Source organism: Puma concolor, chromosome D3 (genome assembly GCF_028749965.1).
Source record: "Puma concolor isolate L17-30 chromosome D3, mPumCon1.1.hap2, whole genome shotgun sequence".
Taxonomy (NCBI): domain Eukaryota; kingdom Metazoa; phylum Chordata; class Mammalia; order Carnivora; family Felidae; genus Puma; species Puma concolor.
This window is the reverse complement of record NC_141678.1, coordinates 1,080,993-1,093,769: the sequence shown is the minus strand read 5'-3', so window position 1 is coordinate 1,093,769 and position 12,777 is coordinate 1,080,993. Positions and strand designations below refer to the sequence as shown.

At 61.5% G+C, this 12,777-nt stretch overlaps 1 protein-coding gene and 1 non-coding gene across 12 annotated transcripts in view; both read left to right on the top strand.

The window, feature by feature from the left end:
• The window catches only part of EP400 (E1A binding protein p400), a 97,836-nt gene that overhangs the window by 62,442 nt on the left and 22,617 nt on the right, over positions 1–12,777 (top strand). For all 11 annotated transcript variants that reach the window (XM_086681376.1, XM_086681384.1, XM_086681382.1 and 8 more), the window contains 12 exons: positions 632–828; positions 3,857–3,968; positions 4,142–4,285; positions 7,444–7,584; positions 7,793–7,876; positions 8,215–8,349; positions 8,568–8,612; positions 8,692–8,845; positions 9,059–9,300; positions 9,410–9,583; positions 11,421–11,557; positions 11,675–11,731. In XM_086681376.1, the coding sequence (XP_086537502.1) occupies positions 632–828; positions 3,857–3,968; positions 4,142–4,285; positions 7,444–7,584; positions 7,793–7,876; positions 8,215–8,349; positions 8,568–8,612; positions 8,692–8,845; positions 9,059–9,300; positions 9,410–9,583; positions 11,421–11,557; positions 11,675–11,731 (1,622 nt within the window). The remainder of the gene's footprint in view (positions 1–631; positions 829–3,856; positions 3,969–4,141; positions 4,286–7,443; positions 7,585–7,792; positions 7,877–8,214; positions 8,350–8,567; positions 8,613–8,691; positions 8,846–9,058; positions 9,301–9,409; positions 9,584–11,420; positions 11,558–11,674; positions 11,732–12,777) is intronic.
• LOC112856727 (small nucleolar RNA SNORA49) lies at positions 282–412 on the top strand. Its single transcript, XR_003223270.1, has one exon. It is a non-coding gene; the product is annotated as a small nucleolar RNA SNORA49 (small nucleolar RNA).

The window sequence follows — 12,777 nt, the reverse complement described above, 5'->3', positions numbered from 1 at the left end:
GGTCGTCATCGGAGCGTTCGGAACGGGAGTCGGGAGCACGGGAGAACGTTCCCGAGCGCCGGAAGGCCTGCCGCCGGATCGTGGAACGTGTCGGCCTCTTCGCGTGCTCCCGCACCCACGGGACTTTCTGCCTGTGCGCACGCTCGCTGAGGAGGGCCTAGGAGGAGACGCGGCGCGGTGTTAACCGACAAGGTTTTCTGGCAGCGATGTCACAGGTCACACGTGGAATCTCTGGGAAGAAGAGGGGTCCCCGTGGTGGTCTCTCTGGGCCTGTCTCCCCGCTCCCTCAGCCTTACTCCGGAGCCTTTTGCCGTGAAGTGCTCCGGCATTGCCTGAGGGTACAGGACCGAGCACACGTCCCTCCCCAGGAAGACTCTGTGTTCTCGTGGGGCCCACGGGTTGAGCTGACAGTGCCCTTCAGGTAGAGTCAGACATCTTCCTTCTCGTAAAAAAGCGAGGCTCGGTGTCCCATGAGGAGTGTGCGGAGAGGTTTGTGGTGAGCGGTGGCCGCGTGCACGTGGCAGGAGCCGGGACGACCAGACGCTGGCTTCTAGCTGGTCGATGTCAGAGCGCGCCCACGGCATCCGGCGTGTGCCGGGGGGGCTGACCCCAACATCTCACTTCATCTCAGGAACTGATGAGGAGTTTCAACAGAGACAGGCGGATTTTCTGTGCCATTCTGTCGACTCACAGCCGCGCCACAGGCGTGAGCCTGGTGGAGGCCGACGCGGTGGTGTTCTACGACAACGACCTGAACCCCGTGATGGACGCCAAGGCCCAGGAGTGGTGCGAGAGGATCGGGAGGCGCAAAGACGTCCACATCTACAGGTACGGGCGGCGGTTGCCGTCAGCAAGCCGCCGAGCCTGGAGCGCGGGAGGTGCGGGGGCAGAAGCACCACATGGAGCTCGAGCGCACGCTACGGCTCGCACCCCGTGGTTCTGCTGTGGCGTTTGTTTTTTCTAGTGAGTTTGTTTTGAGAGCGAGCGCGCGAGCACGCGCGAGAGGGGAAGGGGCAGAGAGAATCCTAAGCCGGCTCCACGCTCCGTGCAGAGCCCAATGCGGGGCTCCATCCCAGTGACCCCCGGATCGTGACCTGAGCTGAAATCAGAGTCGGGTGCTCAACTGGCCGAGCCACCTGGCACTCCTTGTTTTCTCTGAGGCACTTTTCTGTTCGTGCTGCTTTGTTTTCTCTGTGTCCGTTTGCTCAGTTTGTAATCTGCTTGCTCAAGATCGTAATGGAGTTAGTTGCTTCGACGTAACGCGCTGTCCACGCCGTCCGTTCTAAGTATACACGCCGCACCTCTTCTAGAGGGCCTGCGAGTTTCTCAGTTACCGTCAGGTGTGTCTGTCCTAGGACGGCTGCGGTATTCGTTACCCTCAAACGTGAGTTGTAACCGGCCAAAGCTGGAACGGAGGGAAGTGGAGGTTCTTCTACTCTGTATCTCTAAACTCCCGGCAGCATTTATTATACTTGCGTAATGACAAGCGTCTGCGTCCCGTCGCGCGTCCTAGGCCGGGTGTGCCGGCACGCGACGGCCTTTCTCGGGTGCCCTGCCGCGTGTGTGCCGGCGTGCCTGCAGTGGCGGCCTGTGCACGGTGGTGGCATGTGCGTGGCGCCGGTGTGCAGCCCCGTGGGGGCGGCCGGCCCGGGACTCGAGCCCGAGCCTGTGCCTGTAGCCTTCGCCGAAGCGGTCCTCCCGAGGCGGACGTTAAGGAGCCGTGTTATGCTTCTGAAAGTCAGTGAGCAAGTGCTGCTTTTACAGATCTCATCCCACGGAGATAGAAGCTGACCACGTTTTGGCGGACGTCTCTCCGACGTCTTTTTAACGTTTTCCGTGGCTCTTGCCAGCAGTCTCGTGTGTGAATCCCGTTTCTCTCATCGGCATCGGGAGCCTGTCTCCGTGCTGGTAGACGTCAGCTCGGTGCACCGTGTGCGTGTTGCGTGAGTGACGTTTTCCTGGGTGATCCTTTCCTTGTCATTGGCCCTGCGGCGGTCATTAGCCAGAAACGGGAGAACCGGTTTACTCTCGGTAACCGTCATCCGTGAACAGTCTGGAGCAGTCTTGGCAGCAAAGGTGCAGGGTGTGTAAGGACTGAGAATAAAACCAAGACGCGGTAAGACACGAGTAGCAGGCTGTGCTGTGTCCTGGGGCAGAAACACCTGGTGCATAAAAACGTGCTTTCCCCAGAGCAGTGTTGAAAAGTAACACAGTTTTAACCAAAGCCGTGGTCGTGTTTGCCTGTATTTGTTGCACGCGTGTGCACACGCAGTTGGATGAGGTCAGTCGGTTTTAAAGTACGTTTGGAGGGCGCCTGGGTGGCTCAGTCGGTTGAGTGTCCGGCTTCGGCTCGGGTCATGATCTCACGGTCCGTGAGATCGAGCCCCACGTCGGGCTCTGTGCTGACAGCTCAGAGCCTGGAGCTTGCTTCAGATTCTGTGTCTCCTTCTCTCTGACCCTCCTTCGTTCACACTCTGTCTTTCTGTCTCTCTCAAAAATAAATAAAAATGTCTAAGAAAATAAATAAAGTTCATCTGGAGGGAAAGCTGGTAACAGCCAACAGAAATGCTAACGAGGGTTGCAGCAGAGAGGTGCGGGAGGAGGGGAGCAGTGAACGGTGCAGGTGTGAGCCTGTGGGGGGGGGGGGCGTCCAGCCTCATGGGAGCCTGTTCATTTAGTATAGCTGCTGACACTGTGCTGACCGTGAGAAGGGTGCCTGCTTTATGGCCAGAACACCACCCCAGGGCTAAGGGAAGTGAGATGGTGGTCGGGATAGTTGAAGGGACAGTATCTGTGGCTTGAAGGGATAATTTTCGCTGGACAGGGAGCTCAGAAGGAAGGAAAGATAGACATATTTGACTGCAGTCAAATGAAAACTTCAGTTTTGGGTTTGTCAAAAGATACCATAGCAAAGCTGATGCCCAGATAACAGACTGGGGGGATCGTTTGCAATCTCATAGCAGACAGAGGATCGGATAGCTCTGACAAGGTGAGAAGTAAAGGAGCCTTTATTCAAGAAAGGCTGGGGGGTGGGGTGGGGACCTGAGAATCCAAACCAGCCATTCCAGCTGCCCACACGTGTGGCGGGACGGGCTTGGCAGGCGGAGGTCCGGTGGCCGCCTGTGTGATGGCCGTCCTCACGCACCCAGATGGGAGGCAGCGGTGGGCGAAGCTGCTGGCGGTGCTGGTGAAGGCAGCTCCCACCCGGAGTGGGGAGTGGGGTCGTTGCTCTGTTTGGACAGCGATTTATCGAGGTCTGCTGAGCGGAAGGTTGTGCGTGCCCTCTGTTCCTAGCCTCACCTTCCAGGGGACCCCTGTGGTGCAGGCCGTTACTGTAGCTTGTTTACACGGCACCAACTGGGAACCAGCAAATGTCCGTGCCCAGAGTACAGCCGTACCCTGGCCGTCGAACAGCCACCGGAACCATTGCGGGGGGGGGGGGGGGGTCGTCCCTACAGCACGTCACTCAGGAGGGAAGCATAGTGTAGAGAAGTGTGCGGGGCAGCAGACGCGGCCCGCCGTTGCGTGTGCACGTGACCGTGTGAGCGTGCTCGCCAGGCTGTCGGCGCTGGGGGGTCAGGTGCTCCATGTGAGGTCCCTCTGGGGGACCCAGGAGGACCTTTCTAGGTGGAGGCTGGAGGGGAAGAGGACAGAAGGGACCGCAGTCACGGAGGCGCGGGACCCTGTGCGGCAGGGGAGAGGACACGGGAGAGGTGGCCTTGGCCACCGTGTTAAGGCACGCCCCGAGCACGTGCAGAGCCTTCCAGCCCCTGCCGAGCACCTGCACCCCAGCCGCTCGTGGCATTGTGCTTCCCGGTGGCCCCGTGCTCATCGTAAGTGTGTGTCTGTCTTGTAGGCTTGTGAGCGGCAATTCCATCGAAGAGAAGCTGTTGAAAAATGGAACCAAAGACTTGATCCGAGAAGTAGCCGCTCAAGGCAACGATTATTCCATGGCGTTCCTGACGCAGGTACCCGTCACTGGTGTGTGGTCCTCACGCCTGCCACCTGGTGACGGGGCACGTGGGTTCACCACGGACGGGTGAGGGGTCGTCGGGCGGTTTCCCTGGTGACGCGGTCTGGCGCTCCGGTCAGGCACTGAGGCGGGTCCCGTGTTGGACGCTAACGTGTGTCTCGTGCACAGCGTACCATCCAGGAGCTGTTTGAGGTGTGCTCTCCCACGGACGACGCTGGCTTCCCGGTGAAGGCGGAGGAGTTTGTCGTCCTTTCTCAGGAACCTTCTGCCACGGAAATCATCGCGCCCAAAATTGCAAGACCTTTCATTGAGGTGAGGACAGATCCTCCCGGAGGTGACCCGGGACGTGCCCTCCCGCTCTGTGGGCCCCCTTGCTCGGCCCCGGCGCACCCCTCCTGCCTGCTTTCTTTCCATTGCAGGCGCTTGGGCTGGAAAAGCAGGGAAAGGGAGCAGCGGAGAGGGTGGGGCCTCGGGCCCCTGCTGCCCAGCTCAGCAGCCATCCCTGCGCCCCTCTGCTCCTCTGCTCTTCCCAAGCCACACTGCCTCCCCCAGGCCGCAGCCGGCCGTTCGGTCTGCCCGTCCCCACGGTCTGCAGTCTCAGCCCCTCTGGCAGGCGCCCCGTGTGTGCGACCATAGAACGCACACCTGATTCTGGGGACGGTGCAAAGGAGAGCATAAACGGTCTCGTTAATACCTTTTTGTGTTGCTTACCGTTGAAATGGTGGTATCTGCGTCTACCGGGCTGAATACATTTTTAACTTACCTAGAGGTTTCAGATGGCGCACGCGGCTCATGTGCTGCTGCTTTCAGGTGGTGCTGCTGTGTAGACCCCTTACAGACCCACTGTTGGGGCCACATCCCCCCCCCTCCGCCTCGTGCAGTGGTCTTGCTGCAGCGCCCCTGGGTGCCCCCTCCCCTTGGCCCGTCTTGGGAGGCCATCGCCTGCTCCCCTCCTTCCTGGGTGTTGGTTTCCAGGCTCTCGACCTCGGAGGGACCCCCGTGTCTGGGGGCTCTCCGCCTGTGTTCCCATCCTTGTGCCCTTGGTGCCCTGAGAAATTTCCACTTGGCTATTGAGAAGTAATAAATGTGCGTGTGAAATCCTCAAGAGCTTGTAATGGAAGCAAGCGCCCCGCCCCAGGAACCCCGCACCCCCCCGCCCCTGCTCAGAGACAAGCACTGTGTGCCGTTCCGGGAGTTTCCTACATATGGAGTCCCCTGCGGGGACACCTTATAACTCTTCATCTGGGGGACAGATAGATTGACCCCCTTCTTTCAAAGATAGGGGTTATTTGCACAAGGTTAAAAAAGAAAAACAGCACGAAAGAAAATAGATCCTGTCCATGAGGTAACCGTCTCGGCATTAAAACTCTTGTGTCCTGGGAGAAAAATGAGGTGGGAAAGCGTGTGTGCGGGAAACATGGTGTTTCGGGTGCCGTTGGCTTGGGGACGTGTGTGTGCCGCTCCGTGCGGTGCACAGGCTGACGCACACTTGCTGTTGAAATGTCCTTGTTGAACGTCTTGCTGTGTGTTTTGGCTGTGTTCTAGGTGGCAGGGATCTAGTGTCGAGTAAAAGACACAGTCTCCCTCCCCACGAAGCTTGCATACCGGGAGAGGAGAGACTGAAGCACGCGGGCTCTCCCTGCCGAGGCAGAGGGCCCCGTGCAGGGCGGCCGATGCCCGGTGAGGAGTGCCACGGGCAGAGGGGTGGCCGGGGGTCAGGAAGGGGGTGAGGGGTGAGGGCAGTGAGGCCTCCCGGCTCTGTGCTGAGTCTGGATCGTGGGGGCCAGGGCGCAGGCTGATGGGAGCGGCGTGGCCCCGTGAGAGCAGGAGGTACTGGGGGGGCTTTTGAAGGTGAAATGAGTGTGGGGGTCTGGGGGAGGCCCCTGGCGTCGGTGTGCTGGGGCGAGCAGCCGGCACCTTGGGCTTCCCGGCACCTCTCCAGTGGGCGTGGGGCTCTTCCGGGGACTGGCGCGGGAACATGGCTCTCCGTGGAAGTTGTGATAAAGTACAAGAATGTATGGCAAGTATGCACGTCATAAAGAGCTTGAGAGGGTGCTACGGGGAAGGCACCCCGGGGACCGCCTGCCTCCTCACCACTCCTGTCCCTGAGGGCGGCTCGCCCTTCTGACCCCTGACCACCCTGGTGCCTGTGTGGGCCTGGCCTCTGGTTCTGGGTCACGGTGGTTCCCGTGTCTCCCAGCGATTGTGACTTCATCGGGTCCACTGTGGGACCGTGTGACTGTGTTTTGAGCCCCGCATCTGTATTTTCTCCGTGTCTCTTGGCAGACACCCTAACTGCATCTTGGGGTGGGGCCCCTGGGTCATCAGTGAGCACGTGACTAGCAGGTGCCACTGGCAGTTTTCCAGACTGGCCGAGCCGACCTATGCTCTGTTGGCTGCATGGGACCTGAGGCGTGGGGGTGTCGTTCCGGCCACGTGCTGGCGGATGTGGGCCGCGTCTCTGGTGTTGTGTCGCTGCTGTCGGCCCATGAATTTGTGGACCTCCGTGTGCTCCCTGGCAGGGCAGGCACTTTTTTGTGAAGTGCCTGTTCGTGTCCTTCTCCCTTTTTTGTGTTAACTGGGTTATTTCTTTTTCTTAGTGGTTTGTTGGCACTTTTTATGTGCTCTGGGTGAATCTGTAAAATACCTTTGTGCATTCTGTGGTTTGCTTGTCTTTCAATGAGCAGAAACCCTGGGTCCTGAAGCCAACCAGTAGCCCATCTTTATCATGGTTGGGGCTTAAAAAACGTTCTCTTTACCCTGGGTCGTTTTACCCTGGGTCGTCTGGACGTCCTCTTTCGTTTCCTTGTAGATGCTTCAGTGGTTTTCATATTTAGATGTGCAATCTGGAATGATTTCTGTATTGTGTGAGGTCAGGTAACATTTTAAACTGCAGATTTTGCCAGATTGCCAAGAAAAGAGGTTACCCCGAAACCAGAGACTGTGGGCTCATGTCTGATGCACCAGCATGCCCATCCACACCCACCCCTGTCAGGCGTGAGCCCCTGGCTGTGGGAAGGCACCTCCTTCCTCTTGCTTGGTTTCTTGATCTGTGGTGATGCTGACCGTCTCACACGCCTGTCGTCTGCGTTACCTTTTCCGTGGGCTTGGTTTTGGCAGCTGCGGCGTAGGGTTGTTTGTCCCCCGGTCGTGCTGTGGAAGGGTTGTCGTTCATCTTGAGTCGTGGCCGTGCCGGTTGCGAGGTTGAACGAGGTGCCCCGCGCTTCTGTGTTCTCAGGGCCGGGGTGCTTTGTGGCGCGGCAGCGCTCGGCCCTTCGCTGGGGCTTGCTGTCTGCCGCGGCCGTGAGCCGCTCATGTTCATTGCCCTCCTCCGTCACGCTTAGTTTTCCGTCACCGCAGGGAGGCTCCGTGTGCGGCACAGGCGTGTCGGCATTTATGCAGGGCCGCTCTTTTTCAAAATGCTTTTATTTAAAAACACCTGAAAGTAATTTAAACGATAATTTCTTCAGGCCCTCAAGAGTATTGAGTACCTGGAGGACGATGCCCAGAAACCCGAGGAGGAAGCGGTGCCAGGGTCGCCCGACGGTGACGGCCCAGGGTGGAAGGAAGAGCCATCGCAGCTGGAGGAGTTAGCAGACTTTATGGAACAGGTCTGGACGCTTTCTCTTCTGTGCTCCCACTCACTTAGTTTCCGGACACCTAGACGTTTCAGCGCTTGACCCTTTCGTGACGTTTTCCGCTGTCACTGTGACAAAGAATGATCCTTTTCTCGATCCAGGTGTTGGCGGGGGGTTATATAAGGACCTTCACCTTTTTGATTTGCTGTTAATTCCGTTCAAAACGTGATTTTTGAAACAGCTTACACCTATTGAAAAGTATGCCCTGAATTACCTGGAGTTATTCCACACGCCCGCTGGCCTGGAGAAGGAGGGCAACGGCGAGGTAAGGGCAGGTGGGCGGGCTTCTGGTCCCACCACCCACGAGGGCCTCGGCTTCAGAGGCAAATTCAGCCTTAAGTAAAGTGACTTGCCAGGAAGTCAGGGAATGAAAATCCAACCCACCGGTGTGGAAAGAGACAAAAAGGAAGTCTTGGGAAACCCCAGGGAACGCTTCTCATTCGACCGGAAGTCGCTTGATGCCGGCTGGGTCGGAGGGCTAGGTGTTGGGGGCGGGGAGGGGTCCAGAGAGCCCGCGGCCGGATAGGGGCTCGGCCGGTGACGCGGCGAGCCGGGCCGCGGTGTCGGGAGTCCCAGAGCCCCCGTGTGCGGTCTCCCCGCCAGGACGCCGTGCTGACCGCCGTGACGGAGTGGGAGGCGCGGAACGCCAGGGCCCAGCGGGAGAGGGAGGCGCGGGCGCTACAGGAGCAGGAGCATGAGCAGCTCCTCACCTACACGAGGGAGGACGCATACAGTGCGGTAAGCGGGGTACGGGCTGCGGGGCGCTGCTGCCGGGCCGGGCCCTTCTCTCTTCCCGTGGCCGCTGCGGGAGGCCTGACCCTCGGCTGCAGGTGTCTGCTTCCTGCGGGCTTCTCCCCGAGTGCGGTCAGGGCAGCGTCACCGGCGCAGGGTAGACGGTTGGTGGCCTGTGGCTGCGTCTCGGACCGGGTCGCCCTGAGCCTGCCCCTCACCCGCAGGAGTACGTCTGTGAAGGTGCCGACGGGCAGATGGAGGTCATGCCGGTGAGTGCCGGTGCCCCTGTGCGTCGGGGCGGCCGCCCTCCCGGAGCCGCACGGCTCAGGCTCTCCCTCCTGTGCGCAGCTCTGGACGCCGCCCACGCCCCCCCAGGATGACAACGACATCTACGTGGACCCGGTCCTGTGTCTCACGTACGAAAGCACACCCATCCCGGAGTCCAAGCTGCCTCCCGTGTACGTGAGGAAGGAGCGCAGGCGCCACCGCACGGACCCGTCAGGTGCGCCCCGCGGCCACGCTGGCGTGTCTTGGTTTGTGCTCGCGGCTGGGGAGGAGCCCCCGTGGCCCCGCTTGGCGTGGAAGCGGGAGGGTGGGTCCGTCTCCGCCAGCGGCTCCGTGGTGACCGCCCCCCCGCCCCGCCCCGTTCCTGCCCCTCGCCCGCGGAGGCGCGGTCTCCCGTCGGCCGCCTGGCTGACGAAAGCCCTCCGTGCAGTCGCAGGCAGGAAGAAGAAGCAGCGCCACGGGGAGCCCGTCGTCCCTCCCCGCTCGCTGTTCGACCGCGCGACGCCCGGCATGTTGAAAATGCGGCGGGAAGGGAAGGAGCAGAAGAAGAACATTCTGTTGAAGCAGCAGACGCAGTTCGCCAAGCCTCTGCCAACGTTTGCCAAGCCCACGGCCGAGTCGGGCCCGGACAACCCCGAGTGGCTCATCAGCGAGGACTGGGCGCTGCTGCAGGTGAGCGCGGGGCCCCTCTGGCCCACGTCCCGTCGCCGTGCTCCCTTGGGAGAGCGCGCGAACCGGCCGGTGGGTCTCGCTGACCCGTGTCGCCTGGAACGTCCTCTAGGCCGTGAAGCAGCTCCTGGAGCTACCTCTGAACCTCGCCATCGTGTCCCCGGCCCACACGCCCAATTGGGACCTCGTCAGCGACGTGGTCAACTCCTGCAGCCGCATCTACCGCTCTTCCAAGCAGTGCCGGAGCCGCTACGAGAACGTGCTCATTCCGAGGGAGGAGGGCAAGGTGAGCACCCCCCCCCCCCGCTCTCCACCCCCCTTGCACCCACGGGACTCCGGCCCCCGGCTCCGCGGAGCCTGGCGAGGCGGGTCGCCTACGCCGTCCCCGGCGTGCACCCACGGCTCTGCCTTCACGGCCGCCGTCGGTGCAGGCCACGGTCCCATACCTGGAAAGTTCTGTGTGCCGTCCGCAAGCTTGGCCCACCTTCGTCTCTTTTCCTTTCCTTTCCTGAGAAGGTGTCGGGTGAACTCGAGCGCCTTTCTTTGGCTCCGTTGGCTCTACCTCAAGAGTCTGTCGGTGTCTTCCCGCTGTGTCGTTGCCGTGCTCCCACCGGGCCCGTTGGCTGCCACGGTGGCAGGACCGGCTCTGGACCCCCGTCCCGCCGACCGTGCGTGGCACGTGCCGAACGCACAGCGGCCAGGCGCTTGGCGTCTTTCCTGAAAAGCCGGCCGTGGCGGCGGCCTGACCTCTCCCCACCCTACCCCCAAGAGCCGGCTGTGCGGACAAGCGTCCGCCTGCACGCTTTCTCTCGTTCCTTGAGCCGAGCGGGCTTCTTTCCGTCATCTGCTGTCTTCGCCACCTCCCGTCTTGCCGCTCGCCCGTCTGCCTCCCTTCCGGAGAACGTCCCAAGGCCTGCGCCCACGCTGACCCCACAGGGCACGTGCGGCAGAGGCCCGCGCGGTCCTCGGATGAAGGGTGAAAATCACTCTATCGTCTCCGTGTTCGTTTTCCCAGAAACGTTCGTCTCAGGGCATTCGTTTGCTTTTTGTTTAAGAACAAAAAAAGCGAGTGTTTTTCACAGCACCTGTGGTGCCTTCACCGACGAGACCTTGCACAATCTCGTGTCTGGTCTGATGTGTTGAAAGCGCTACAGCCGTAGCGTTAACGTGGAAAACACGATGCTGACGCTTTATTTTCCTTCGTCACACGTGAAGTTAACCCCTAGGAGAAGACAAAACACGTGTCGGGCACGAAGGTGACGTTCCGAACGAACCGTAGGCAGCATGCGGAGGGCCACGTGTGGGGCGCAGACTCCGCCTGGAGGGTGGCGCTCACAGACGCGGGGCGGCGGTGGCGGCGTGTTGGGTGGAGCCGGGTGGGAGCGGAGCCCCTTCGCCACCTGCCACGGCCACTGGTGTTCTCGTGACGCACCTGGTCCCCAGCCTGCTCTGCCTTTCTTCCTTCCCCGTACGGTGACGTGGGAGACGAGGGCCCGCGTTCGGGGCCTTCCCGCGCCCGTCTGGTCGTTCTGGCTTTCCTCCGATGCCGCCCTGCTCGATTTAATGGCATCACTCAGACGACGCAGGGAGGTGCCCGTGCACCACGTCTCCCGGCACGGCGCTTACTGTGTAGAGGTCTCGGTTCCCGTCCCACACGCAGTGTTTGACTCCCGGTGGCAGGGCGGTCGGAGCCTGGAGCCGCAGAGGACGGTCCCAGAGAGCCCTGCTTGGGTTAACTGTAGGACACGTGAAGGGGAAGGTCGCCAGCCACACACAGTGCCGGAAGCCCCCGAGAACAGGCTCAGACACCCGCACGTGCCTCTCCCCTCTGTGCGTGCGGGCGGGGGTCTGCCGTGGGGGCAGCCACACCGGCCCCGCCTCACGCGACGCATGCGACCGCGCGCGCCTTGCCCAGCGGCCGTCCCAGCGGAAGGGGAGTCCTCCCTCCGCGGGGCTCACACGAGCAGGCGCGTGGAGAGGCCTGGAGAGGCCTGAGGGCCCGCAGCCGGCAGGTGGCAGTGCCGCCTCGGGAAGGAGGACCCGCGCGCGGTCTGGGAGGCCTAGCGCCAGGCTTCCGAATCAGCCGCCACCCGCCTGACGCGCTGCCCTCGATTTCGTCTCAGAGTAAGAACAACCGTCCCCTGCGCACGGGCCAGATGTACGCCCAGGACGAGAACGCTGCGCACACCCAGCTGTACACGAGCCACTTCGACCTGATGAAGATGACGGCCGGGAAGAGGAGCCCCCCCATCAAGCCTCTGTACGCTCCCCGAGGTCCCCTTTCCGCCCGTGACGGAGCCGGCGTGCGCGGCCTGCCGCGAGCGTCCTCCTGCGGGCGGTCCTCGCTGGTAACCGTCGTCTCCTTTCTGTGCTGCAGGCTCGGCATGAATCCCTTTCAGAAAAACCCCAAGCACGCCTCCGTGTTGGCAGAAAGGTATTTTTGTACCTGTGGCACGTTTTCGTCACGTGAAATGTCTTTGTTTTCATGTTCCCTTCGACTCGGCGCGGTCAGCGAATCGTGCAGACGACGCGTCCGGGCGGCAGCTGGTTATCTCCAGCAACTGCCCGCGTGGCGTTCCCGTGACGAGGGTCTGTCCCTGCCTGCAGCCTGCGGGGTACGCTGGCGGACGGGCAGGGCAGCGGGAGAGGCTCTGTCTTCTCTCAGCCATACCCGCCTCTATCCTGGCACACGTCGCGTTCTGCCTGGAAAGTACCCCGGGCGTCGGGGTGAGCGTACCTGCTCTGTGAGTGACCAAAAGAGAACAAAGGACGGACCGAAGGGTGGGCAGGGAGACGCGCGGTTACGAGTAAGCAGGGGCGGTGAGGCCACGTCGGGGTCTGAGTGCCGGCCGGCCGGGTGTTCGGCGTAGGCTCCCCTTGCTTTCCGAGCGTTGGACGGTTTACGACGAGGGAGCACGTGTCTAGATGAAGCCTGGGTGCCCACCTGGGCCCAGCCTTCCTGGTTGTCCAAGCGATGGTCTGCGGCATACCACGGGCCCTGCTTCCTCCTCACCGGCCGTCAGCGTGGTCCCGAGCTGGCCCGTCTCCCCTGAGACCCCGGCGGCCCGTGCTGGCCGCTCTGCGGGCCTGGCCTCCGCAGGATGCTCCCCGCCTCCTGGTCCCGGGACAGTTTCCCTGAATGTCCACGTGGCTGGTGCCCGGGCCCCCCCTCGCACACCACCTTTCCCCCTTTGCCGACAGTCAGACCGCGGTCCTTTGTGTTTCTTCACGGTGCAGACCGCCTCTGCCTTCTGTACTCGAATCATGTAGCACCCGTGTGTCTGTGGACGTAGGGGTTCTGGGGTTTGGGTTACAGAGCTGGCACGCGGTATGTGTTTGTAGGTTAAATTAGCGGATTGATCCCCACAATGGACCATTTACTGACACGCTGTGTGCCTGGCGCTGTGCTGGGCCCAGCGGTTCGTCAGCGAGCAGAAGGGCACGTTCTTATCATGTTTGTTGTGCCTGCAAGACACAAAC